The 25297-nt window shown below is 39.3% G+C and overlaps 1 protein-coding gene across 2 annotated transcripts in view; it reads left to right on the top strand.

Annotated features, from left to right (window-relative positions):
• The window catches only part of FIG4 (FIG4 phosphoinositide 5-phosphatase), a 167446-nt gene that overhangs the window by 35310 nt on the left and 106839 nt on the right, over positions 1–25297 (top strand). The window contains exons 3-10 of one of the 2 annotated variants that reach the window (XM_005684577.3): positions 906–1029; positions 8163–8319; positions 9986–10036; positions 15295–15443; positions 18652–18780; positions 21319–21419; positions 24431–24593; positions 25018–25115. In XM_005684577.3, coding sequence (XP_005684634.1) covers positions 906–1029; positions 8163–8319; positions 9986–10036; positions 15295–15443; positions 18652–18780; positions 21319–21419; positions 24431–24593; positions 25018–25115 — 972 coding nt within the window. The remainder of the gene's footprint in view (positions 1–905; positions 1030–8162; positions 8320–9985; positions 10037–15294; positions 15444–18651; positions 18781–21318; positions 21420–24430; positions 24594–25017; positions 25116–25297) is intronic. The other variant, XM_018053077.1, reaches the window with a different exon arrangement.

Below are 25297 nucleotides of genomic sequence, written 5' to 3'. Positions count from 1 at the left end.
ATGAAGCTCCTTGAAGTCAAAAAGGACTTCTCTACTGCAGACTTGTTATTATACTGCTAAAAGTGATTGGTAGGGTCACTTCTGATGACTTGCTAGAGAAATGTTAAGCTGCTATTATCCACATGTCATATTATTCAGAGTTGGGACGTAATTCAGGTGGCCCAAAGATATGAGGCTTTTAGTCAAAAGAGAACTATACTAAAGTGGAATTGAACCATTAATTTTAACTCTCAGGTGAGAGCAGCTAACACTTTGTGTTGAAGTTCCTGTCTGAATATTTGTGAATCTGTGTGGATTCCTGGTTTTTCAAAGGTATCAATAGCTGTAGTTTGGAACTCATTTTCACTAAGCTCTTTGGAAAACTAATTTCTATGTTATAATAATTTTGGATGTGTTGTATTTTGTGACTTCTCTTACTCTTGGGTATCATGGTCCTCCTTCACCCACACACATACCATCTGGCAGTATTTATTAATATGATGTAATGATACTTGGCTTTACTTGGGGGTACGAGTGGCTGATTGGGGATCTCTTTGAGAATCTAAGAAAAGCTATGGGCCTTCTCACAAAAATACACATTGCATACAGTTTTAAGGAGTTTATAGATTTCTTGAAACTTGTCTGTGGATTCCTCATACCTCTGAATCTCTGATCCAGAAGATAAGGTTTTGGTATACCTTTTTTAAGTACAGCAATGTGTGATCCAGTAACCACCCTTAATTAACTGCTAATGTTAAAAACTTTGTTGGCTTTTTAGAATTGTAGCTTAGTCCTGCACTTTTATATACTTCTCTGTGAAACAGCTAATGGTGTAAAGCTGTAGGAAACTTTTAATTTTCAGAGGTAAATAAATAATGAATCTAAAAATCAAACATAACCTTACAGATTAATTTGCTTATTTCTAGCATGTATATACTCAACAAGAAGTGCGAGAACTTCTTGGGCGCTTGGATCTAGGAAACAGGACAAAGATGGGACAGAAAGGCTCCTCTGGGTTATTTCGAGCTGTTTCAGCTTTTGGTGTTGTAGGTAAGAAAGATGCCTCCCTCTTTCAACCTCTTTTTTCTCCCCCCATATATAGACTACTTGAAGACAGTTTGCAAAGCTCATATTTATATAGGTTTGTAAATGTGACCCACCTTCTGGGTCTTTGGTTATTTAGAAATGAATCATCTATCAACCAGGTATCAAACAGCCTTTATATAATATCTGCTATATGCCCAGGACTGTGCTCAGATTCATATAGGATATGAACAAATGTAGTGATGGTTTGGACCTCTAAGGAGTCTGGCTTGTCAAGAAATGAAAAAGTGAAAATTGGCTTGGACTTGTAAACATCAGCTGGAAAAACAGATACAGGTAAAACCAGCTTTTAAATTAGAGGAGTTTCTCTCAAGGACACGCTGCAGTGTAAAGTGTCACAAGCCCCTTCTCTGAGTGACAACTGCTTTCTTACTCTCAGAGAAACTTTGTTCTCTAGAATCACAGACAGTCGGAAACTTTGCTCTTTAAAATTGTGTCAGTGAGAGAAAACATCCCCCTGTCGCCTGGATGATCTAAGTCATTTTGACGCAGAGAGGCAGCCTCGGTTGACAAGGCGAGCACGGAGCTTCAGATAAGGGCTTTCTGGACGCAGCCGACTGCAGCTCTATTCACTTTATTACTTTCTAGGAAATGAGACCCCGAGTCTGCTTCACATTCCAGACCTGATGTTTATCTCTTTACATTCAGTCTTGCTCTGGTTTGAGCCTCTTCATTTAAATTTTACCTAATCTCTTTCCCAAATCCTATCATGGCGCCTTTACTTATTCATGAACAAGCATAGAAATGGCCTTGGCCTTTAAAGGAGTCCGTGGTCCAGCTTGTGGGCGTTTGGGAGATGCCCCGCAGTTCCTCTGGTGCGTTGTCCCTCGTGACAGTGGGTCAGAAAACCTATCTTTGCTCCTGGATTTGTCCCAGGGAGTCTTAGGATGATTGGATTGGACGGGGGTGGGGTGGAGGGGTGGGGGGACAAAACCCAGGGCCCAGGAAACAACTCCAGGACTGGAATTTGAATCCCAGTTGTGTAGTCAATAGTAAATGCTGGAGATTACATAAGAGGTAGGCTTCTTGGACCTGGAGTGGCCAGGAAAGAGTTCCTGGAGAAGACAAGACTCAGGCTGGACCCTGGAGGAGAAGCAAGCTTTGGATGGATGTGGGGAATGGAGGGGAGAGCTCCAGGAGGGGTGACGGCAGAAGCACCGGCATGAAGATGCCCACGGGTCCTGGGATGCTGGCAAGCGGTTGGTGAGGCCAGATCACTGGGGCCTTGGAAGCCAGGCAGAGGGCAGTGTGTTTCAGCTGCCCTGTTGGCATAGCCGTACTTCAAGTCTTTCCCCCTCAACACAAAATTGTCTTTCTGCTTCTTAAACCCACTGAACTGTCTGTAATATTTACTGAGTGGTGTCTGTAGATATTAACAAAATTAATATGGACTGACCTGTGCTGCATAGTTTCATAGTCCTAGGTTCATTTTTCTGATTAGCACTCTGTATTCGGTGCATGTGTGCTTGCTGAGACTTGGATTATGCCTATGCTGCTGCGTTTGAAGTTTGTTTTTCTCGATGTGCTCTCGTAGCCCTTCATGTAGAATCCCTTTAGGTCTGTTTTGTGTCTTAGGCAGCTGCCAGGGAAGGGTGAGAGTGGTCGGTATGGTTAGTTTCTTCTGCATAGGACTGGCGCCTTCTGTGTACCTTCTGCTTAGTTTTGACCTTGAGGTTTCATGTTTAATGGATAACATGTGCATGTTAGTGTATGTCAGGCGAGTTCATGTGTTTCAATTCCATATATTCCATACATGTTAAATTCCACTTTAAGTGTTACTTAACTCTTAGTCAAAGAAAAAAATCTAGGAATAAAGAAAGTGTCTTAAATACATTAGGCTTAATCAGATAAAAACTCATTTCTTTAAATGCTAATACTTTATTACAACTTTTGAAAAATGTAAATTTCCTAAGGTGTATGTAATAGTGAATGCCTAATTAGTCAGAGTTAAATATTCAAAATTGGACCTTCCTTGCTAATTAAGTATAATGAGTTGAAGATCAGTTGTGGGTATGTGTGCTAAATTACTTCAGTCGTGTCTGAGTCTTTGCGACCCTGTGTGCTCTAGCCGCCCAGGCTCCTCTGTCCCTGGGGTTCTCCAGGCAGGACTACTGGAGTGGGTTGCCACGCCCTCCTCCAGGGGATCTTCCTCACTCAGGGATTGAAGCCGGGTCTCTTCTGTCTCCTGCATTGGCAGGCGGGTTCTTTACCACTAGCGCCGCCTGGGAAGCCCGTTGAACTATAATTTAAAATAGCTGCCCTTGGGTGTTTTGGAGTTGTATTGGGCAGTTTGCTTTTTACATTAAGTGGCCTCTAGATGCTCTCCTGGGCTTCGCAGGTGGTACTAGTGGTAAAGAACCCGCCTGCCAATGTAGGGGATGTAGGAGACGTGGGTTCGATCCCTGGGTCGGGAAGATCCCCTGGAGGAGGGCACGGCAACCCACTCCAGTCTTCGTGCCTGGAGAACCCCAGGGACCGAGGAGCCTGATGGGCTGCAGCGCATAGGTCGCAAGGAGTCGGACACGGCTGAAGTGAGTCAGCGTGCATGCGCGCACGCAGACGGCGTACTGTGCTGCTTTCCGGCGCTTTCGTCAGCCTTCACTGTTCTGGGCATCTTTGCTTTTAGCGGTGTTCCTTGCCTCTTTTAAATTGATTGATGACTAAGCTTGTCAAACCATAGCTTTATCCATGGCAGCCCACTCCAGTGCTCTTGCCCGGAAAATCCCGTGCACGGAGGAGCCTGGTGGGCCGCAGCCCACGGGGTCACGAAGAGTCGGACACGACTGAGCGACTTCACTTTCCCTTTTCACTTTCATGCACTGGAGAAGGAAATGGCAGCCCACTCCTGTGTTCTTGCCTGGAGAATCCCAGGGACGGCAGAGCCTGGTGGGCTGCCGTCTATGGGGTCGCACAGAGTCGGACACGACTGAAGCGATTTAGCAGCAGCAACCAAGTTTGTAGCCAAATAAATATTCATTTTATACACAGCTATTAATAAACTTTGGATGAGGACTGAAGATATTGCCATGTTTCTCTTAGGTGGCATTCTTAGATATTGTGGTACATTTCTATCGCAACTTGAGGCCCCTGTGAGACTCTCCTTGGATGGTGAAGTGACTGTAAGGTTGACTTGCCGGTAAAGTGACACGGTAATGTACTAAGTAAACATTTATTACTTTTGTGGACATGCACTTTATCTATTCTAATTCAACCATGCTTAGAATGTTTGAAGAGTAAATAAGGACTTAATAAAAGGCTATGATTTTTCTAGTATTGGATAGACTAATGAGGGCTACTGAAATAGCAAAACGCAAAGTAAGGGCAACTGAAATAGCAAAACGCAAAATACTTAACCTTGGAAATATAAGTAGTCTGATTGTCAGAATAAGACGTGTGAAAGGACTTGAATGGTTGTCTTCTGTTCTGCGGCTGAAGTATTTTCTGTCTCAATTTTTTCAGCATGCCCAATTTGTGAATAGTATTTTTGCTGGACTGTTTTGAACTGTTACCATGGTTAATTTAATGCACAGTCTATAAGAATCTAAAGCTATGCTTCTCAATTGTCTACAGTAAAGGACCAGTCTTTTTTCCAGCAATGTGTCAAGACCAACACAAAAGCCTACTGGGCGTAACTTGTCATCAGCTTGGACCACGTGTGACTCACCACATAAGTACATAATATCCAAACTAGTCTTGTCTGTTCAAGGCAGGCTCGTTGATGATGAGCTCTGATGTTCCCGACCCTTCCTTTCAGTTTGTTTGCATTTCTTTTCATGGACTGCTGCTGAAAGCTCACGGACCATCTCTGGTCCCTAGACATGGATTGAGCCTGCCCTGTAGCTGTGGTGCCCATTTATGATTTGCTCCTTTGTGGTTTGACAGCCATGAGGTTTGGGAGACCACCAGATAGGTTGTGAGCGTCGCTCACCCAGTTTTCTTTTGTTTTTAAGCTCCTGCCTGTGACACACTACTGAAGGCAAATCTGCAGGGTCAGAAAATCCATCAGTGGGTGCCAGGTGCTGAGGGTGGGAAGAGTGGATGGACATCAGAGGAGCCTGAGGGGGTGTTTTTGGAGTGATGGAAATATTATGTTGACCTCAGCAGTGGTTACAAGACTGTGTGAAAGTGAAAAGCGTGAGTTGCTCTCACCCAGTTTTAATGTGGTCCTGGGATGTTTGGATGGAGGCCTGGAGTCCGTCCTTCTCTCGGTGCTCTGACCGTCCAGCTCCTTTGGGTATATGTCCTTTTTCTGCCTGTGTCACCGTGAGAGGATACGCTTGTAAGCTGCTAGTAGGCTGAAGGGGAGTGGTAGAGTAAGGGTCTTCATAGTAGACCAAGTGATGGGCTTGGTTGTTCTTTAAAGCAGCACCCTTAGAAACAGATCGCAGAGTCAAGAGAAAGGGAAGATGGCAATGGTACATGGGCCTCGACTCGTGAGGGGATGATAGGTTTGGTGTTAGGGTGTCACTTTGGTCCCTTGTGGTTTTTGATATGTCTCTGTCAGAGTGCAGAGAGGCTCTGAAGATAGTGACCAGCTGACAAGGTGACTGAGGAGGATGCTGCCCTCTTCCCCGTTGGTGAGCTTGTGGGGTCCTCTCCAGCCCCCAGAACTCCACCCCACTCCATCCTCTCACACTGCCCCTTTTTATTTACCTTGTTTGGTGTCCATCACAAACGACACAGCCTTTTCTACTTGGAGGAAAAGCAGTCACTTTTGCATGATGACCGTCGTCTAGGCTTCTGGGAAGAACTTGGGGAAATTGGTCTGGGATCAGAAGTGCATAGAATGAAGATGAAAAAACTTGTCCTGGTTTTTCATGTGTTAAAATGATGATGAGGCTGACTTTTCACAGAGGTCTGTGCCAGACTGAAGCCTTTTAACTGTTGGCTGTATTTGATGGGAACCTTTGAAAAAAAACAAAAAACAAGTGACATTTCCAATTGGTAGTAAAAAGAAAATAATCTCATAATATGCAAAAAGCACTTATGCTGGTAGAGAGTGTTCTTTTGTACAGTATATTTACTTCATTAAAAATATAAAGGGATATGTAGGATGAAATAGTCTAGAATTGAAAACATAAAATTCAATTGGAATGCAGGTTGGGGGAAATTATTACAGAGAGGTTTTTTTCCTTATGTAAAAAATACATAACAAGAACAAAAGGAAAACTGATTTATCTTGGAAATATTTATTACTTAAACTCAATTAGATTCCCTTTTTGGGTGTTTATGCTGCTTCCAGGACCCTTGATTTTGTAGGTTTTGGCCTTCTTAAAGGATAATTGCTTCCTACTGCTGCTGCTGCTGCTAAGTTGCTTCAGTCGTGTCCGACTCTGTGTGACCCCACAGACGGCAGCCCGCCAGGCTCCCCTGTCCCTGGGATTCTCCAGGCAAGAACACTGGAGTGGGTTGCCATTTCCTTCTCCAATGCATGAAAGTGAAAAGTGAAAGAGAAGTCGCTCAGTCATGTCCAACTCTTAGTGACCCCATGGACTGCAGCCTACCAGGCTCCTCCGTCCATGGGAGTCTCCAGGCAAGAGTACTGGAGTGGGGTGCTATTGCCTTCTCCTAACTTGCTTTTAATGACATTGACATTGAGCTTTATTTCCTGTTTTATGTCCTTTAGCTTTAGTCAGGGAATTTTGGGCTAGTCTACAAGTGAAAGTAGCCAGATGCATCACTCAGTCATGTTTGACTCTTTGGACCCTATGGACTATAGCCTACCAGGCTCCTATGTCTGTGGAATTCTCCATAATATTGGGGAGTATTGCCATTTCCCTCTAGTGGGGAGGAGCACAAATGAACATTTTTTTTTTAATGTGCTTTGTGGCTCTCCAAAATACTTTAATAGCAGTAACGTGGTTCATTAAAATCCTTATGGTATCTTTCTCTTAAGTATTTTGGCTCATTTACATTAGTATGTTCAATTACTAATCTCAACTAAGAATAACAAGGCACAGACTATGGGTATTTGCCAATTCTAGAGCAAAAATTTATAGCCCCAAGATTCTAGCTCAGACTTTATAGAGTGCAACACTCGGAGAGAGAGAAAGAGGGCAAGTGCAAGTGGGACACCCACACGCGCACACAAGAAAGTTAGTTTTGAAAAAACATGAGGCTGTATATGTAAGGTCCTTGGTTGAGTTTCTCTTTCAGGGCTTTGAATAAGTTACCCCACAGCCTTCTGGCCTCTGTTGTTTCTGGTAGGAAGTCAACTGTGTGTGACCGTATCTGACTCCCACAGTGAGTGAGCTGGGGTGACAGGATCCGGTATCTGTGCTGGGATAGAGCCTCACTCTACAAGTAGGAGGCGGGTAGAAGAAAGGAGCCCCCGGGTTTCAGGTGTACTTGCCTGGAATAAAGAATTTGCAGCACAGAGCTGGAGGGGGTGAGAAACGCTGGTGGCCTGCACCTCCTGAGCAGAAGCCGGGGCCCTAGACTGAGAGCTGGGGAGGGGAGAGGGACGCCTGCTGGGAGTAGACACCCGTCACGCAGAATTGGGAGAAGGGCGTAGGAGGGAAGAAAGCTTTGGTTCAGATGCCACAGACTGACTGGTCTTTCCAAGATCTTGCAGAGTTCTTTGAATAAATGTTTCTCCATTTGCTGTATGCCATTAGGAGAATTTCCAGAAACTGTCAGTGTTTTGTTTTTATAATTTTCACCAGTCACTGGGGAGAGGGTCTGCTGAGTTTCTTACATAGCTGGTTCAGAAGTGTGCCCCTTTCCCTCCCCCAGCCACCAAGAGAATTAGTTTCAACCCCCAAAGCAAAAGTTCTGGGAGCCAGCACATTTTTAACCCAAGACTGCATGGTAACTAGTGTGTGGTTGGGAATTTAGTGTTACTGAACCTTAACACATATGGTCTTCCTATAATCAAATTGTTCAGAGTGGTATTTTTAAGTGAGATAAATATTTCTAGAAAATAATTCTAAAACAGCTGAAAATTTATATGGTTGTAAATCAGAGAAATAATAAAGCAGGAAATATGTCAGAGTCTTTTTGCCTTTTAAATATGTATCTGAAAGCATTGCTAAGTGTAGGAGGTGTATTTATCTTTCTGTTTTGTTGTTGTTGTGTAGGTTTTGTCAGGTTTTTAGAAGGCTATTATATTGTGTTAATAACCAAAAGGAGGAAGATGGCAGATATTGGAGGTCATGCAATATATAAGATTGAAGATACAAATATGATCTATATACCCAATGATTCTGTACGGATTAGTCATCCTGATGAAGCTAGGTATGTATTGGTGGTAACTGCTGTTTTTGTATCTATAGACCAATTGAAAAGCAAAATATAGTCAATAGATTATAAATCTTAAAATGTAAATACTGGCTCAGAATGCTACAGCTTTTGTTCAAGTGCTCTTGAAGACCCATGATAATTGATTTGGGCAAGAATCAATAATGGCTGCTAAAACCATTAAGTGAGAGGTTATTGTTGACCTACTGTACTTCATGAATATCTCAACATACTGTACTTTGTGAATACTTTTTATTATTTACAAAGAGAAAAAAATGACAAACATACTTAACCAAATGGTCAAACTTGGCATCACCAGTAATGAGACAAAACTGACATTATTTGCCTCTTAATATGAAGCAGTGGGAAGGACACCAATAGCCTGCGTAGTTTTCTTACTAAAATTATTTAAATTGAATCTAGGCATGATAAAAACATTTAAATTGGATCTAAGCATGAGGAAAATAATCAGACAAATCCATATGTGGGACTTTCTGTAAGACAGCTGGCCCAGACCCTTCAGGAATGTCAGTGTTGTGAAATACAGGAAGAGCCAGAGGGTTAGGTTTTAGAATAACCATGACAAGTGCAGCACTTGAGTTTCTGTTGGATCCTGGATTAAAATATGTGCACAGTGTGTACACACACAGGCGCAGAGCTGTAAAGGACTTTACTGGAGTGGTTTTATATGAACTATACACTAGGGGGTATTGAGTCAGTGTTAAATTTTGGGTGTATAGTGACATTGTGGTTATTTAGGAGATTGTCCTTATTCATAATAGATACATAATATTAAGATAAATAATATTTAGGACTGTCATCATGTCTGGTTCTTACTGTAAATGGTTTAGAAAAATAAAATGTACTTGTGTATTTAAAGAGAGAGGATGCATGTATGTATAAGGAGAAATATTTAACAGTGAATTCAGGTGAAGGACATACTGCTATTCATTATACTATCCCCCCACCCCAATTTTTCTATGCATTTGAAAGCTTCAAAAAGTTGTTTGGGGAAATTATTGGAACCTGGGGCATATGGGGAAAGACTGTTAATAAATAATAAATTGATAGAGAAAATGCTAGAATTGGTTTGATATTATAAAGGCTCAAAATGGAACAAAGTTAGGCATGTTTATGAGTTTTTAAAAAATAGCGGCCTAGGTTTTAATTACACTTCGTACCTTTATAGTGTTGTTCTAGAACATGAACCAGAATTTAAAGGTGATGTGGTTTTCTTGCTTAAAACCTTGTTAGATAGTGGTTTTCTGGAACTTTGTGACACTCTCCTTGATGTTTGAAAGTGGGGTGAAAAAACAGTTTTGTTTCGGACAAGAGTTAGAGTTTACCGGATAAAGTTGAATTTTGTCTTATATTAACTGAAAAAAATTATCTTATGTAGTTTACTGTCATTTTCCCCCAGTTAAAATTGACATATACCACTGTGTAAGTTTAAGGTGTTCAGCATAATGATTTGACTTTTGTATATTATGAAATGATGACCACAATGTAGTTAGCATCCATCATCTCATAAAGACACAATAAAAAGAACTTTTTTTTTCCTGTGATGAGAACTTTTAGGATCTACTCTCTTAACTTTCATATATATTATAGCAGCAGTAACTGTAGTCATCATATTGTTAACTATAGTAATCATTTTTTTAAGGTATCTACGAATATTCCAAAATGTGGACCTATCCAGCAATTTTTACTTTAGGTAAGTTTGAGCTTATTTTTACTCTGTCAGTCTCTTAAATGTTTATATTATTTCCTACAAGGTAAAAAGAGAATCAGAGAACACAGTAGTACTCTGATTATTCTTTTAAAAAAATAGCCAAATCTTTTCATCTGAAACAATATAAATACAAGTATTCCTCCTTTTAAAAATCTAATTTTTGAAATTTTAAATGGATAAATTAAATGGTAATTATTCTTACTATGAAAAATAATCTTTTCATTATGATTTTAAAGAAATACTTTTATTTTGTAATTTTTTTTGAGTTTGAAGATATTTATACTTCTGACTTTTTCAATATTATCATCATATCCGAAACAGGAAATTTTAAAATTCCTGCATCCTTTATTCAAATGAGAGTGGCAATAATAATTTAAAATTATACACTGATCTTTTATTTTTTACAGAAGAGCAAATTAAAGATTGAAGAAATTAAATTACTTACTCCTGTAGGACTGGCAAGAAGCACTCTATTAAAAGTAATTATTGCCAGTTCTCAAATACACATTTTCATCTAGCACACCAAATAGAAAATGTCACAAGGTACTAAATCTAGAGATTAGCACATAAACACACAGTTGTTGAATTAATTAAGGGCCAAACTCTAAAACATTAACAAAACAAATACTGAAAATCCTGTCCATTTCTGCAAATTTTTAAAAATTTTTATTGGAGTATAGTTGATCTATGATATTGTACGTGTTTCTGCTGTACAGCAGCGTGAGTCAGCTATGTGGGGGGAGGGGGTATAGGTATCTACTCTGTTTTTTTAAGGTTCTTTTCCCATATAGGCCATTACAGAGAACTGGTCACAGATATAGAAAACAAACTTACGTTGCTAAGGTTAAGTGAGGAGAGGAATAAATTGGGAGATTGGAATTGACATACACACACTATTATATGTAAAATAGACAACTAATGAGGACTTACTGTATAGCACAGGGATCTCAATACACTGTAATGGCTTACTTTGTAATTTTGAATTACAAAAATTAAATCTGCATTGTCTATATACAGGGAGGTGGGAGGGGGATTCAGGGTTGGGGGGGACACATGTATGCCTGTGGTTGGTTTATGTCAATGTATGGCAAGAAGTATCGCAATATTGTAAAGTAATTATCCTCCAATTAAAATAAATAAAATTTTAAAAAGTTTATATATAGAGTTGTAACCGTTTCACAGTTTTCAGTTAACAGTCTAGTAAAAATTAGGTAAAAAAACTCAAAATAGGGAGAACTTTTGCAGTACCAACATATTGTTGTTGGCATTGTAAATTAATAATTTTCCTGGAGAGGAATGAAGCATCAAGTACGTATGAAAATATATCTGAAGAAAATAAATCAGGAGGGAAAATATTAGTCCCTGTTTGCAAAGGCACTATTTTTACAGATAGCTTCTCTATCATGGCCCAAACAAGCAAACCAACCAATGCAGAGACAATCCAAATATGGTGAATTGAAAAATAAGCAAGTAAATTATATCAGAGCATCCCGAGAGAGTGTTACGCTATCACTGAAGTGACCACTATGCAGGCTGGTATATAGCAAGTTATTGTGCTGCATGGAAAATTCTGTCACTTACAGTGTCCAAAGTAAAATGTAGAACACAAAATCGCATATATCAATGGACTTGGGTCATAGGACTAAGAAGAGGACCCAGGGTGTTGTAGCTGTTGGCATTATGTACTGTTAGGGTGCTTTGCATTATTTTAAGTTTATTTTTAAACTCTTAATATAGTTAACCATTTATTTATTTATGAAATAAAAACATGTACTATGTAGAGTGGATTATGTCTTCATGATGTGAAACTGATGAAAGTTAATTTAGCAATAGTATAGTGAAGGGCTTCTAAAGAAATAATTTTCACTTCCACGAATGTTTATTGAAAGTGTATTTCCATTGTCGTTGTCTCCATCATTTGCTTTTCAGCCATTATTGCTGAATTGTTTATAGTCTCTCTGAGGTACTGCTGAAGCTCAGTGGAGCTGAGCTGTTAGGAGTGATTTCTCCTTCAGGGTTTTCAAGTTCATCTGCATTCTCATACTGAGTTCTTCTCAAGTTATTCCACAAGTAAAAAATATGAGGTTAAAGACTTTAAAAAAATGTTATATTACATTCTTAAGGTTCAGCTAGGATAAATCAGTTGTCTTAAATAGGAAAAGTTGATTGTTAAAAGTAAAAGCCCAGTTTCTCACCCTGCCCCCAGCTTTATTGAGATATTAATGACATCTGTAAGTTTAAGTCGTACAATGTCATGGTTAGATACATGGATGTAGCGCAGAATGATTACCACAGTGTTGGTTAACAACTTCATCCCAAAACATAGTTGTGATTTTGTGTGTGTGTACTGATAACACTTGATTTACTCCCTTAACACATTTCAAGCACATGATTCAGTATTGTTAATTACAGTTACCGTGCTGTACGTTAGATAACCAGATCTTATTTATCTTATGGCTAAGAGTTTGTACTCTTTAACCGATAGTTCTCCATTTCCCCCAGCCACTGGCAACTACCATTTTTTTAATATACCCTACATGTTATTTACCTGTTCCTTTGTTAATTTATTAATCTGTTCATTTGTGGTTGTTGCCTCATCTGGGTATCTTGATTAATTCTGCTGTGAGCATGGGGGTGCAGATAGCTCTTTGAGATGGTGATCTTTTTTCTTTTGGATATATAACCAGAAATGGGATTTCTGGATCAAATGGTAGTTCTGTTTTTAATTTTTAAGGAACTGCTATTTTATTTTCCATAAGGGCTACACCAGTTTATGTTCCCACCAGCAGTGCAAAGTGTTCTCTTTTCTCTACATCCTTGCCAACCCTGCCGTTTCTTGTTTTAATAGTAGCCATTCTAATAGGTATGAAGTGACATCTCATTGTTTTCTTGATTTGGATTTCCCAATGTGATGGTGAGCATCTTTTCATGCAATTATTGGCCATTTGGGAAATGTCTATTCAAGTCGTTTGCCCATTTAAAAATTGGATTATTTGTTTGTTGTTGAGTTGTATGAGTTCCTTATGTATTTTGGTGGTCAGCCCATTAACAGTTAGATGGTTTGCAGGTATTTTCTCCCATTCAAAAAGTTGCCTTTTTATTTTGCTCGCTCTTTCTCTGGGCAAAGCCTTTTATTTTGATGTTTCATTTGTTTGTTTTTGCTTTTGTTGCTCGCACTTTTGGTGCCATGTCCAAAAATAATATTTGTGAAGACCAATGTCAAGGAGCTTTTCCCTGTGTTTTCTTTTATTAGTTTATAGTTTCAAGTCTTACATTTAAGTCTTTAATCCATTTTGAGTGAATTTTTGTGAGTGGCATAAGACAGGGGTCCAGTTTCATTCTTCTGCAGGTGGTTGTCCAGTTTTCCTAACACATTTATTGAAGAGACCATCCTTTCTCCATTTGTCTTTTGGAAAACAGGTCATCAGTCACTCAGTCATGTCCAACTCTTTGAGACCCCATGGACTGTAGCCCGCCAGGCTACACTGTTCATGGAATTCTCCAGGCAAGAATACTGGAACAGGTGGCCATTCCCTTCTCCAGGGGATCTTTCCAACCCAGGGATCAAACCCGGGTCTCCTGCATTGTATTACAGGTAGATTCTTCACTGTCTGAGCCACCAGGAAGCCCATCCTTCCTCCATTCATCATTTTGGCTCCCTGGTTAAGTATTAGTTGACTGTGTATCTGAGTGGTTTTATTTCAGGGCTCTCAATTCTGTTCCGTTGGTCTAGGTGTCTTTTTTTTTTTTAAATCTCGGTAACATGCTGTTTTGATGCTATAACTTTGTAATGAAGTTTGAAATCAGGAAGTTTGATGCCTCCAACTTTGTTCTTTCTTAAGGGTGCTTTGACTATTAGGAGTCTTCTGTGGTTCCATACAAATTTTAGAATTGTTTTTTTCTATTCCTGTGGAAAATGGAATTTTGATACAGGTTGTATTGAATCTGTAGATGGCTTTGGGTAGTATGGTTATTTACACAGTATTAATTCTTCTGTTTCATAAACACTGGGTTTCTCTTGTGGCTCAGATAGTAAAGAATCCATCTGCAATGTGGGAGATCTGGGTTCGATCTCTGGGTTGGGAAGATCCCCTGGAGAAGGGAAAGGCTACCCACTCTAGTATTCTGGCCTGGAGAATTCCATGGACTATATAGTCCATGAAGTCACAAAGAGTTGGACACGACTGAGCAATTCCCATTCACTCTGTGAACACTGGATATCTTTCCATTTATTTGTCTTATTCATTTATTTTATTCATGTCTTATAATTTTCAGTATACAGATCTTTTACTTCCTTGGTTAAATTTATTCCTAAGGTTTTTTTATGCTCTTGTATATGGGATTGAGAAATCAACTTCTTAATACAGTTTTTATCTCTCTGAGATCAGATGCTAATAAAATTAATGGCTCTATCAAACAAATTTAACAGATTTAACAGATTAAATAAATTTAACATATTAAATAAAAATCAATTTCAAATTATATTAATAAACTAAAGAAGAAATAATAATGTGTGAGAATCTCTGAAGTTGTAACCATTTTAAAGTATGACTATAATACTTTCAAATTTGTATAACTTAAGAAATTCTAGATACTGTCTGAAATTCTGTGCTAAAAATATATAGCTTAAGATACTTATGAAAGTTGCTGATTTTGTGCAAATTTTATTTGTACAGACTATTATAATTTTTTTAATGACGTGCTTCTCAAACATGTTTCACTCTAGTGGCTTGTGTTATTTGCTTATTCTTATTTTATTACTAAATAAGTTATGGTGCCACCATTAGTAATTAATATAATTATTTTCATTCATAGGTAAACTAGAGTACAGACCTTGTATAATACTATTAGAGTAGATATTATAGCATTTTTAATAGTCCGTTCAGATACATATAAAAGTATGACTTTGTTATACAAGACTATGAAGTTAGATTAATTTCAGTGTGAAGCACAAAGTGCATATGCAAATCAGTGAATGTAGGTTACTAACATTTTATTGTGTTTTTCTAGTTATGCAAATGCCTAAGTCATGTAATGATTTTTAAATTTCCAATTATATTCATGATTTACTATGTTTAAGGTGCTTATTTGAACAACATTGCTTCTGTTGTTGGTGCTAACTAATTCAGTTCATAATTAGGTGCTAACTAATTTAGTTCATAGGTTTTAATTCCTTCTGGGAGCCAAGATTATGAAATATGTTTTGCTTTTCTAATTCTTATTAAGCTTTCTCTTCTCAGTTACAGCTATGATTTGTCCCACTCACTTCAATATAATCTCACAGTCTTGCGAATGCCCCTGGAGATGTTAAAGTCAGAAACCACCCAGACTCGCCAGGAGAGTTTCGACATCTTTGAAGATGAAGGATTGATTACACAGGGTGGAAATGGTAGGTGGTTTTCAACACATCCAATATATGTTAATGTGACATCTATGAAACAGCATCTCATTAAATTCACTCACATTTCCTTCACATTTTTCCTTTCCTATTTGCTCTTTGTCCTTTCATGAAGTTGCTTCAGATATATGAATTCATATAAATGAATTCATTTTTATAGAGATCATGGTGGTGGTTTAGTTGCTAAGTTGCATCCGACTCTTGTGACCCCATGGACTGTAGCCTGCCAGGCTCTTCTGTCCATGGGATTTTCCAGGCAAGAATACCTGAGTGGCTTGTCATTTCCTTCTCCAGGGGATCCTCCCGACCCAGGATTTGAACCCGGGTCTCCTGCATTGCAGACAGATTGTTTAGTGCCTGAGCTACGAGGGAAGTCCAGAGATCATGTATCACCAAATTGATTTCATTTGTGGGCAAGCCAGAATATTGTATGCTGATGTTTTCTAGCAAAATTTCATTCACCTTTTATGGAATACATTCAACTTTGGCTCGAGAATTTTCTTTTTTAATATTGAAGAATACACACCACCACCTATTTTTCTTCATAGAGACCAATTGTGTATGAGTTGAATTGTAGAAAAAAGTTACCTTGGGTTGCCTGTTGCAGCCTAGACATTTATGTATCATATCTCTAATCCTCGTAAAAAACTAGTCAGTAGGTGTAATGCTGCTTTCACATAAATAAAGGCTAAGTAGGAGGCCGAGACCTAGAGGTTAAGATCACAAGGCCAGTGTCCAGAGGAAGCCTTGTAGAAGGTCAGAGGCTGTTCTGACTTTGACTGGTCTCAGCTTGACCCACCTGTCCCTCCTACAGCCTGCTTCTGTCAGGACTGTTGTGGGGTTACTGCAGGACCTGTGTGTGACTAGTCTAGGGTGACCCTGGGGATCTGGGACTAACCAGCCACACAACAGAATGGGTACCTTTATCCCTAGGTTTAGGGATTGGTCTAGCACTCTAAGGCCAGAGACATTGCCAGGCATTGCTTCAGATGTAAAGTTAAGACAGTTTAGCTGAATTGGCCTTACTGTGGGAACAAAAAGTCAGTAGTGTCTTTGGGTCCCTTCCTCAGTGCCACTTCTGTGACAGTGATGAAGATGTGGGTGCAGAGGTCGAAGGTAAGTTCCAGAAGGTTTGTCCTTGCAGGACGCTCAGGAAGAGGCTATGCTCTGTTTGCCTTTTGCCAGAAGTTCTGGTCCACTCTAAGAAGACTGAGACTCACTTCAACTGAATGCCATCTCTGTTAATTGCCTTTGACTCTTGTTCATTTATTAGATTGACTATCACTTGAGCTAAAGCAAAACCCTGTGCACCCTCCCTGCCCCAAAACATCTAGATCACAGAAGTTTGCTGTGGTTCATCTGAATTGTAATCTGTGCCCCTCGAGGCAGGTGGAGGGTAAGATAATGTGTACTTAAATATTTTTCACATCATCTCTTCTAAATATTGTTCTTGGTAATAGAAAAGCTAAAAGCATTAGTAAGTATGTACTGTGTGTCATCTCCCATTTGAATCTGAATAGCTGTACTGAGATCTCAATTAAGACTCCAGAAGCTACCTAACTTTTTACTATCAGTCGAGCAGTTCTACTTGATAGATATGAATAAACTGTGTATTAGGTTTTTATGACTGCCGTAAGAAATTTCCACAAACTCAGTGACTTAAAACTATACACATTTATTATCTTACAGAAGTCAAAGTCCAAAAGAGATCTTGGTGGACTAGAGTTAGAGTGTTGGTAAGGCTGCATTTCTTTCTTGAGACCCTAAGGAAAAAGCCATTTCCTTGCCCTTTCCATCTTCAAAGCCAGCAATGGCTGGTGGAGGATTGCCCACATGACATCACTATGACACTCTCACTCCTGTTCTCCTCTTTCACTCACAAAGCCCATGTGATTACAGTGGGCCCTCTTGGACAATTCAGAAGAGTCTGCCCATCTTAATTAGCAACCTTAATTCCATCTGCAGCTTTAATTTCTGATTAGCAACCTTAATTCCATCTGCAGCTTTAATTTCTCATTGCCACGTGACATAACTTACTCATGGGTTCTGGTGATTAGAACATAGATATTTTTTCTGTGGGGAAGGGACGCTACTACTACACAGGGGGAAACTGATAGGAAAGAGAAAGCGAGGGCAAAAGTTGTCTGCGTAGGTAGAAAAGGAAAATAATACATTTTTTTAAAAAGTCTCTAATGTGTCAGGCAGCATGTTAGTCACTTTGCATATATTATATTTTTTAAAAATCTGAATTATATCTCTGAGCTGAGTGGTATCATCATTTTACAGTTTGGAAAATGGAGGTTCTGAGATGTTATGTAACTTGCCAAAGGTCACAGAGCTGGTAAGTGACAAAGACAGGACTGCTATCCATTATTCATGCTCAATGTAATGTCATTGAAGGGGCAGAGAAGGCTCACTTTTTATAAATAAAACCAAAGAGCATTTGTCATGGTGTATATAAACACTCTCAACATACATGTTTTGAGAAGAAAAATAGTATTGCTTGTCTCTAAGCAGAACTATTATAATATTTTAAGCCACTATTTTTATACTTATTTCTTATTTCGTACTTTATATAAGCTTTGTAAAACTTATTGATATTTAGTAAATTTATCTGGATATCCTGAAATGATGCTTGATGAAATTAATTTTGTCATATCAAAAAAGCTTGATATAATAATAACTACCACTTACAGAATTATGAGTAAGACACGAGACTTGTTCTGAGCATTTCATGTGCATTATCAACTTGCCTTTACAACAGTCACACGGAAGGGGCACGCATGAGCAAACGGGGCACTGAAATAAGTGACCCGCTTGAACACACCTGTCACCCTGCTGGCGAGGCAGAGCTCAGATGTGGACCCAGGCACTGTGACACCAGAGCCATCCTCCCAGTCACTGCTCCTGCTGTCTGTCAGCCTCATTCGTGTATTTGTACGTGTGTGTCCCTAATTTCCCAGTTGTTTGCTTTTCTCTAGGTTAAAAACTCTCACAGATCAGAAAAATGTGTTTTTTCTTTAACTTTGTACAGAATCAGCACAGTGTTCTGGGCAATGAGAAGAGTTATATCCACTGAAAACAGCAGTGGTATTTATCAGACATTTTGAAATTAAAAAACGAAAGTTTGAGAGCTTAAAAATGGATTGAATGTCCACCAATTTCCTTATCTTCCTGATACCAACTCTTATTTTTTCAGGTGTATTTGGGATCTCTAGTGAGCCTTACATGAAGTACGTGTGGAATGGCGAACTTCTAGATATAATTAAAAATACTGTCCATCGTGACTGGCTGCTATACATTATTCATGGATTCTGTGGGCAGTCAAGTATCCTTTTTTAAAACATTAAGATACATATTATTTATGCTATACCAGTTTGTAGAAAGCTGTATATGAATTATAAGATCATTACGGTTATCTATGCACCCTGCAGATAGGTTACAATGACGCATTCTGGGTGGTTGAAATACAAAGAGGAATGCAGATCTATTATGTCTGCCGCTGCTGCTGCTGCTAAGTCGCTTCAGTCGTGTCCGACTCTGTGCGACCCCGTAGATGGCAGCCCACCAGGCTCCCCTGTCCAGACAGGTAAATAACAAGGAAGAAAATGCTCTGGGCACAGAAAGTGCTGTAGGTAGTAAGTGTCATTCTTACCTAAGAGCAGGAGCAGAATCGCTAACAGGAGGGGAGGATGGGGCCAGGCTCATAGGAAGAGTTGAACTTGGCTTGACTTGATCAAGAAGCAGGCCTTGGCAGTGAGACTGTGGGTTGGGGAAACACCGTGAGTGTAGAGATGGAAAAGTTTATGGGAGTGTACTTGTGGTTTGTGTATAAAATGCCTGGGAGGTGCAATGGGGTGGGAAGGAGATGAGTTAGGGGGGAGTCAGACTGCCAATCACCAGATTACTTTGGTGGTCGGATGAAGGACTTTGGGTTTGGTGCTGGAATCTTTGAAAGTTTTTTTCAAGAGGGTAACATACAAATTAGTACTTAGGAAGCTTGGGTGGGTAACCATTTTCAAAGTGTGTTGGTCACTCCATTATGTCCCACTATTTGTGACCCTGTGGACTGTAGCCCTCCAGGCTCCTCTGTCCATGGAATTCTCCAGGCAAGACTGGAGAGGATTGCCATTTCCTCCTGCAGGGTATCTTCCCAACCCAGGGATCAAACCTGGGTCTCCTGCGTTGCTGGTAGATTCTTTACCATCTGATCCACCCTAGACCAAGAGACATGCATTAGGACAAGATTGCAGTGGTTCAGGCATAATGTAATGAAGATCTGGAGTGGGAAGAGTCATAATAGATTAAATAGACATAGATTGAGCTTGGTGTTAAGCTGGTAAATCAATCTTATAAATGTCATTTGTCGTTTTATTTGATTTCTAGTTATATTGAATGTGTTCTTATGAGGCTTAAGAAGGCAATGTCTACTTTTTAGAAGTGGTGTTAAGTTTTTTCCTGCCCCTTTTAGAGATCCTGAAGAACATTTGTGCACCTAGCATGCTTTCTGGTTGACAGTCTTCCTTGTGTCTTAGGTTTGTTAAAAACTTAGAGGGAACACTATAAAGGAGAGGTTGTTTTGAGACCACTGAGTGGATGAATGTGATTAACCAATAGCGTGCTTTCTTGCACCAGAACATCGACAGGAGTGGAGTCAGGGAGTCAAAGGGTAGAGTTGGAGAGGTTGGCCTTGGAGAAGACCTGATTTGCCTCCTTTGTGGCAAATGAGGGTGAGGAGAGGCTAGATGAAGATGCAGAGGACTTTTGGAATGAATTTGGTGAGATTTACGTGTTACACGTAAAATGGCTCGTTACCTGATACTCATTTTCAACCAGTGAGTGGTATTATCTGCTTGATCATTCACTGAATAATGAAATTTGGCCCCGAATTACTATATATTTTTCCAAAAGTAGAATCAACCTGGAAAAAACACACGGTTTCCACCACCAAGGACTCTAAAGAGAAGGTGCTACAGTTTCTAAGGGCAGCTTCTAAAAAGTAATTCTAAACTGTCTTTTATTTTTCAAGAGCTAACTCAGGCCTGGCATGTATTAAGTACAATAAATGGTTGTTTCTTTAAAGTAGTAAATAGCACCATAGATTATAATTTTAAAGCTCATTAGTTGAAATGATGAATCCAGTCTCCCAGTTAATAAGCATTTAATGAATTCTGGAATCTATATGATGGTAACAGTCATTGCTATTTATTGAATGTTTGCTATAAGCCAGGCACACATTCCGCACATTACCTAACCCAGTCTTCCCAACCACCTAATAAAATTGGTTACTTTTTTTTTTTTTTGCACTTACACCATTTTACAGAAGATGAAACTGAGGTTCAGAAAGTTAACTAAGGTGACAATATTAATTGAAACTTTATTTTGGTTAAATAGTTCCCAGTGTTCAGTTTCGCAGTTAGATGACAAATTTGGGTGCTCTCACAGTATTAGTACTAACTCCATTCCCTCAGAATTAGCTATTGCTTCATAATTTAAACACCCTGTTAATGGAGAGGTGCTCAGTTTGATAGGTGTATGGTCTCTGAAGAATGAAGAAGGATTAATTGTACCTTTAACATTCTTACCTGGCTGCAAGGAGGGACCACAGGTCTTCCCTTGACCAATAAGCCTACATCTGGTTACCGTTTCCTCTGAAATTCATGGAAACCACTCTTTAGTGAGGTTCGGTTTTGCCTTAATACCTGCATACTTCGAAAGAGCAGTTAGACCCAGTGCTGTTCCGTTTCTTGGGTGGAGCTTTTTGGTGTTCTTTAACCTACTGGACAAGATATATTTAACGTAGAATGATTCTTTTGGTTGGGTGTGATGGTCATGAGTGCTAAACAGCTTTAACTAGATTTCTAAGAGCTGTTGATCTATGGACGACCTGTGTATGTCACTTTAATAGCTAGAAGATCCAGTAAGTTCGCTGGGACTCGTTTTCTCAAAAGAGGTGCAAACTGTGAGGTAAGATTGCTGCTGGCAATTTAACTTTTTATTTCAGCTCTGGTGACAGATAAAGCAAAACAGAGTTTTAGAAGGTGGACTATCTTAGTTTGGGACATTATCAAGAGAATAATGAATCCTCTAGAGTCTCTGAAACTTGTGAGGAATATATAGATGTTCTGAAAAATCAGCTATCTTAGCATTATGCAATGCCTTAGGGACTTATGAAATGTCTAATGTTTTGGAGGATGAGCCATTTCTGTAGTAGATTTTTAAATGCAGTACATATTTAGTGGAGAGACTAAAACAGCAAAACACCTCCACCCAAGGAATAAATGGAGGGGAGCGCTCTTGGAAAGCATCCTTGATGAGAAAACTGAGTAAAGCAAGGCCTGGAAACCCTTTACCCACTTCCCTCTGCTTTAGTTTGGCTCAAGACAGACTCCTTCCGCTCATCCCTAGGAAAAAACCAACATATTCATCTACTGTTCTGCCTTTGGTCATGTAGTGTGCTTTGAGTGTTTTGTCTCTTTCTGCAACAGACAACTGGAGTCTTACACAGATGTGTGACCGAGTAGATAGACTGAGCGAGACATTGGGTTTTGATCCTGCCTTAATATAGCAACATTTGTTCTTAAAATCATATCAACAATGAACATAGTTATAACTGTCGCTTTAAGAAAAAAAGATGTACCGATCTGAATGCAGAGTTCCAAAAATAGCGAGGAGAAATAAGAAAGCCTTCATAAGTGAACAATGCAAAGAAGTAGAGGAAAACAATAGAATGGGAAAAACTAGAGATCCCTTCAAGAAAATTAGAGATACCAAGGGAGCATTTCATGCAGAGATAGGCACAATAAAGGACAAAAATGATCTGGACCTAACAGAAGCAGAAGATATTAGGAAGAGGTGGCAAGAATACACAGAAGAACTATACAAAAGAGGTCTTAATGACCCGGAAAACCACAGTGGTGTGATCACTCAGCTAGAGCCAGACATCTTAGAGTGTGAAATCAAGTAGGCCTTAAGAAGCATTACTATGAACAAAATTAGTGAAGGTGATAGAATTCGAGCTGAGCTATTTCAAATCTTAAAAGATGATGCTGTTAAAGTGCTGCACTCAATATGCCAGCAAATTAAGAAAACTCAGTGGTGGCCCCAGGACTGAAAAACATCAGTTTTCATCCCAGTTGCAAAGAACGTTCAAACTGCCATACAACTGCACTCATTTCACATGATAGCAAAGTAGTGCTCAAAATGCTCCAAGCAAGGCTTCAACAGTACATGAACTAAGAACTTCCAAATGTTCAAGCTGGATTTAGAAAAGGCAGTGAAACTGGAGATCAAATTGCCGACATCCTTTGGATCATAGGAAAAGCAAGAGAATTCCAGGAAAATATCTACTTAGGCTTCATTGACTATGCTGAAACCTTTGATTGTGTGAATCACGATAAACTGGAAAATTGTTAAAGAGATGGGAATACCAGACCTCTTTACCTGCCTCCTATGAAACCTGTATTCAGGTCAAGAAGCAACAGTTAGAACCAGATATGGAACAACGGACTGGTTCCAAACTGGGAAAGGAGTACATCAAAGCTGTATATTGTCACCCTGCTTATCTAACTTATATGCAGAGTACATCATGCATAATGCTGGGCTGGATGAAGCACGAGCTGAAATCAAGATTGTGGGAGAAATATCAATAACCACAGATATGCAGATGACACCATCCTTACGGCAGAAAGCAAAGAGGAATTAAAGAGCCCCTTGATGAACGTGAAAGAGGAGAGTGAAAAAGCTTGCTTAAAACTCAGTAGTCAAAACACTAAGATCATGGCATCTGGTCCCATCACTTCATGGCAAATAGATGGGGAAACAGTGATAGACTTTATTTTCTTGGGTTCCAAAATCATTGCATATGGTGACTGCAGCCATGAAATTAAGAGATGCTTGCTCCTTGGAAGAAAAGCTATGACAAACCTAGATAGCGTGCTAAAAAGCAGAGACGTTATTTTGCCAAGAAAAGTCCATATAATCAAAGCTATGGTTTTTCCAGTAGTCATGTATGGATGTGATAGTTAGACTGTAAAGAGAATTGATGCTTTTGAACTGAGGTGTTGGAGAAGACCCTTGAGAGTCCCCTGGACTGCAAGGAGATTAAACCAGTCAATTCCAAAGGAAATCAGTCCTGCATATTCACTGAAAGACTGATGCTGAAGCTGAAACTCTAGTAGTTTGGCCACCTGATGTGAAGAAGTGACTCGTTGGAAAAGACCCTGATGCTGGGAAAGATTGAAGGCAGGAGGAGAAGGGGACAACAGAGGATGAGATGGTTGGATGACATCGCCAACTCAATGGACATGAGTTTGTGCAAGCTCCGGGAGCTGGTGATGGACGGGGAAGCCTGGCGATCTGCAGTCCTTGGGGTCACAAAGAGTCGGATATGACTGAGCAACTGGACAAGAACAGAGTTTTGCAGCTCTGTTATGTAGTTTTGGATATATCAAGGGTAATTAAACAGGCACGTTATTAATGCCTCTAAAATTATTCTTTGTTATATCCTCATATACTTTATAGGTAAAGCTGTGTCAAGGTTTTTTTCCTTTTGTCCATCAGGCGTTTTATTTGAATCTTACTTTTTGTCCTTTCATTCCTCCTTGGTCTTCAGAATTGAATTTTTATATTTCACCGGTCTTACTAATCTCCTGTAATATCTTGTAATTGTTTTCCTTTTCTCTCCTTCTCTGCACTCTATTACCTGTATTATTATCTATTTAATTTGATTTTTCCCTTGTCTATTCTCTGCTATTTTTAATTGCCTTCCTTTATTGCATCTTAATGATTTTCCTTTTTTAATATGTGCATCAAATATTGATCAGCACTTACCTCTTTTAAAATATCCTAAGAATAGGAATTGGGGTGGGGTGCCATGGCCTAAGAATAGGAATTATATTTTCATTCTGTACTTGACATTTTTTCCATGAAAAAATTCTGAGAATATAAAACACCTGTAAATGCACCTTTCTTTCCAGGGTGATGTTGCAAATGAAGTGGAAACTGAGCAAATACTCTGCGATGCTTCTGTCATGTCTTTTACTGCGGGAAGTTATTCTTCTTACGTACAAGTTAGAGGATCAGTTCCCTTATACTGGTCACAGGACATTTCAACTATGATGCCTAAGCCACCTATTACATGTGAGTGGAACAGTCTTTTCAATAGTAACTCTCCTTTACCCACATTAGAGAGTAAACTGCTGCCAACAGAAATTTCATACAAGCATGGAGTTTCAGTACTGAAAAGTAGATAATTTAGATTCAGGGCTACTGATGTTTTTTATGCAACAACTTTATATACATTTATTTTTAATTTTGGCCACTAGAAAATTATTTATATTTTAAAATATGTAGATATAATTAATTATATTCAGAAATGTAAGAATCATTCGAATTCAATAAATATATGAAGAATGATACACTTAAGAGGAATTTGAGACATGAAACTACCAGAAGGTCAATTGAGTTACATTTCTATAAACATTATAAAGTGAAACAAGACTCTGCTGCTTTTATTCTTGCTGTATAATTTTCATTCTGGTACTGATTTGTTTTTTCCTCCCAGTGGATCAGGCAGATCCATTTGCCCACGTGGCTGCCCTTCACTTTGACCAGATGCTTCAGAGGTTTGGCTCGCCCATCATCGTCTTGAATTTAGTGAAGGTATGACATGCTCTTTGTTTGGTTATAAAATTCGATCACACTGGACAACATGAAGGGGCTTAACTAGGCTGCTTTAAAGGAGGAGAGGGTTGTGGGTTGATCGTGCTGTGATGACTCACTGTGTCTGAACTGTTTGAACCTCTGTCCTTTGGCCTCAGAGTGCACGTGGCCTCTTCCCTGGG

Source organism: Capra hircus, chromosome 9 (genome assembly GCF_001704415.2).
Source record: "Capra hircus breed San Clemente chromosome 9, ASM170441v1, whole genome shotgun sequence".
NCBI lineage: Eukaryota > Metazoa > Chordata > Mammalia > Artiodactyla > Bovidae > Capra > Capra hircus.
Note: the sequence above shows the minus strand (reverse complement) of the source record. Positions and strands in the feature narration are given on the sequence as shown.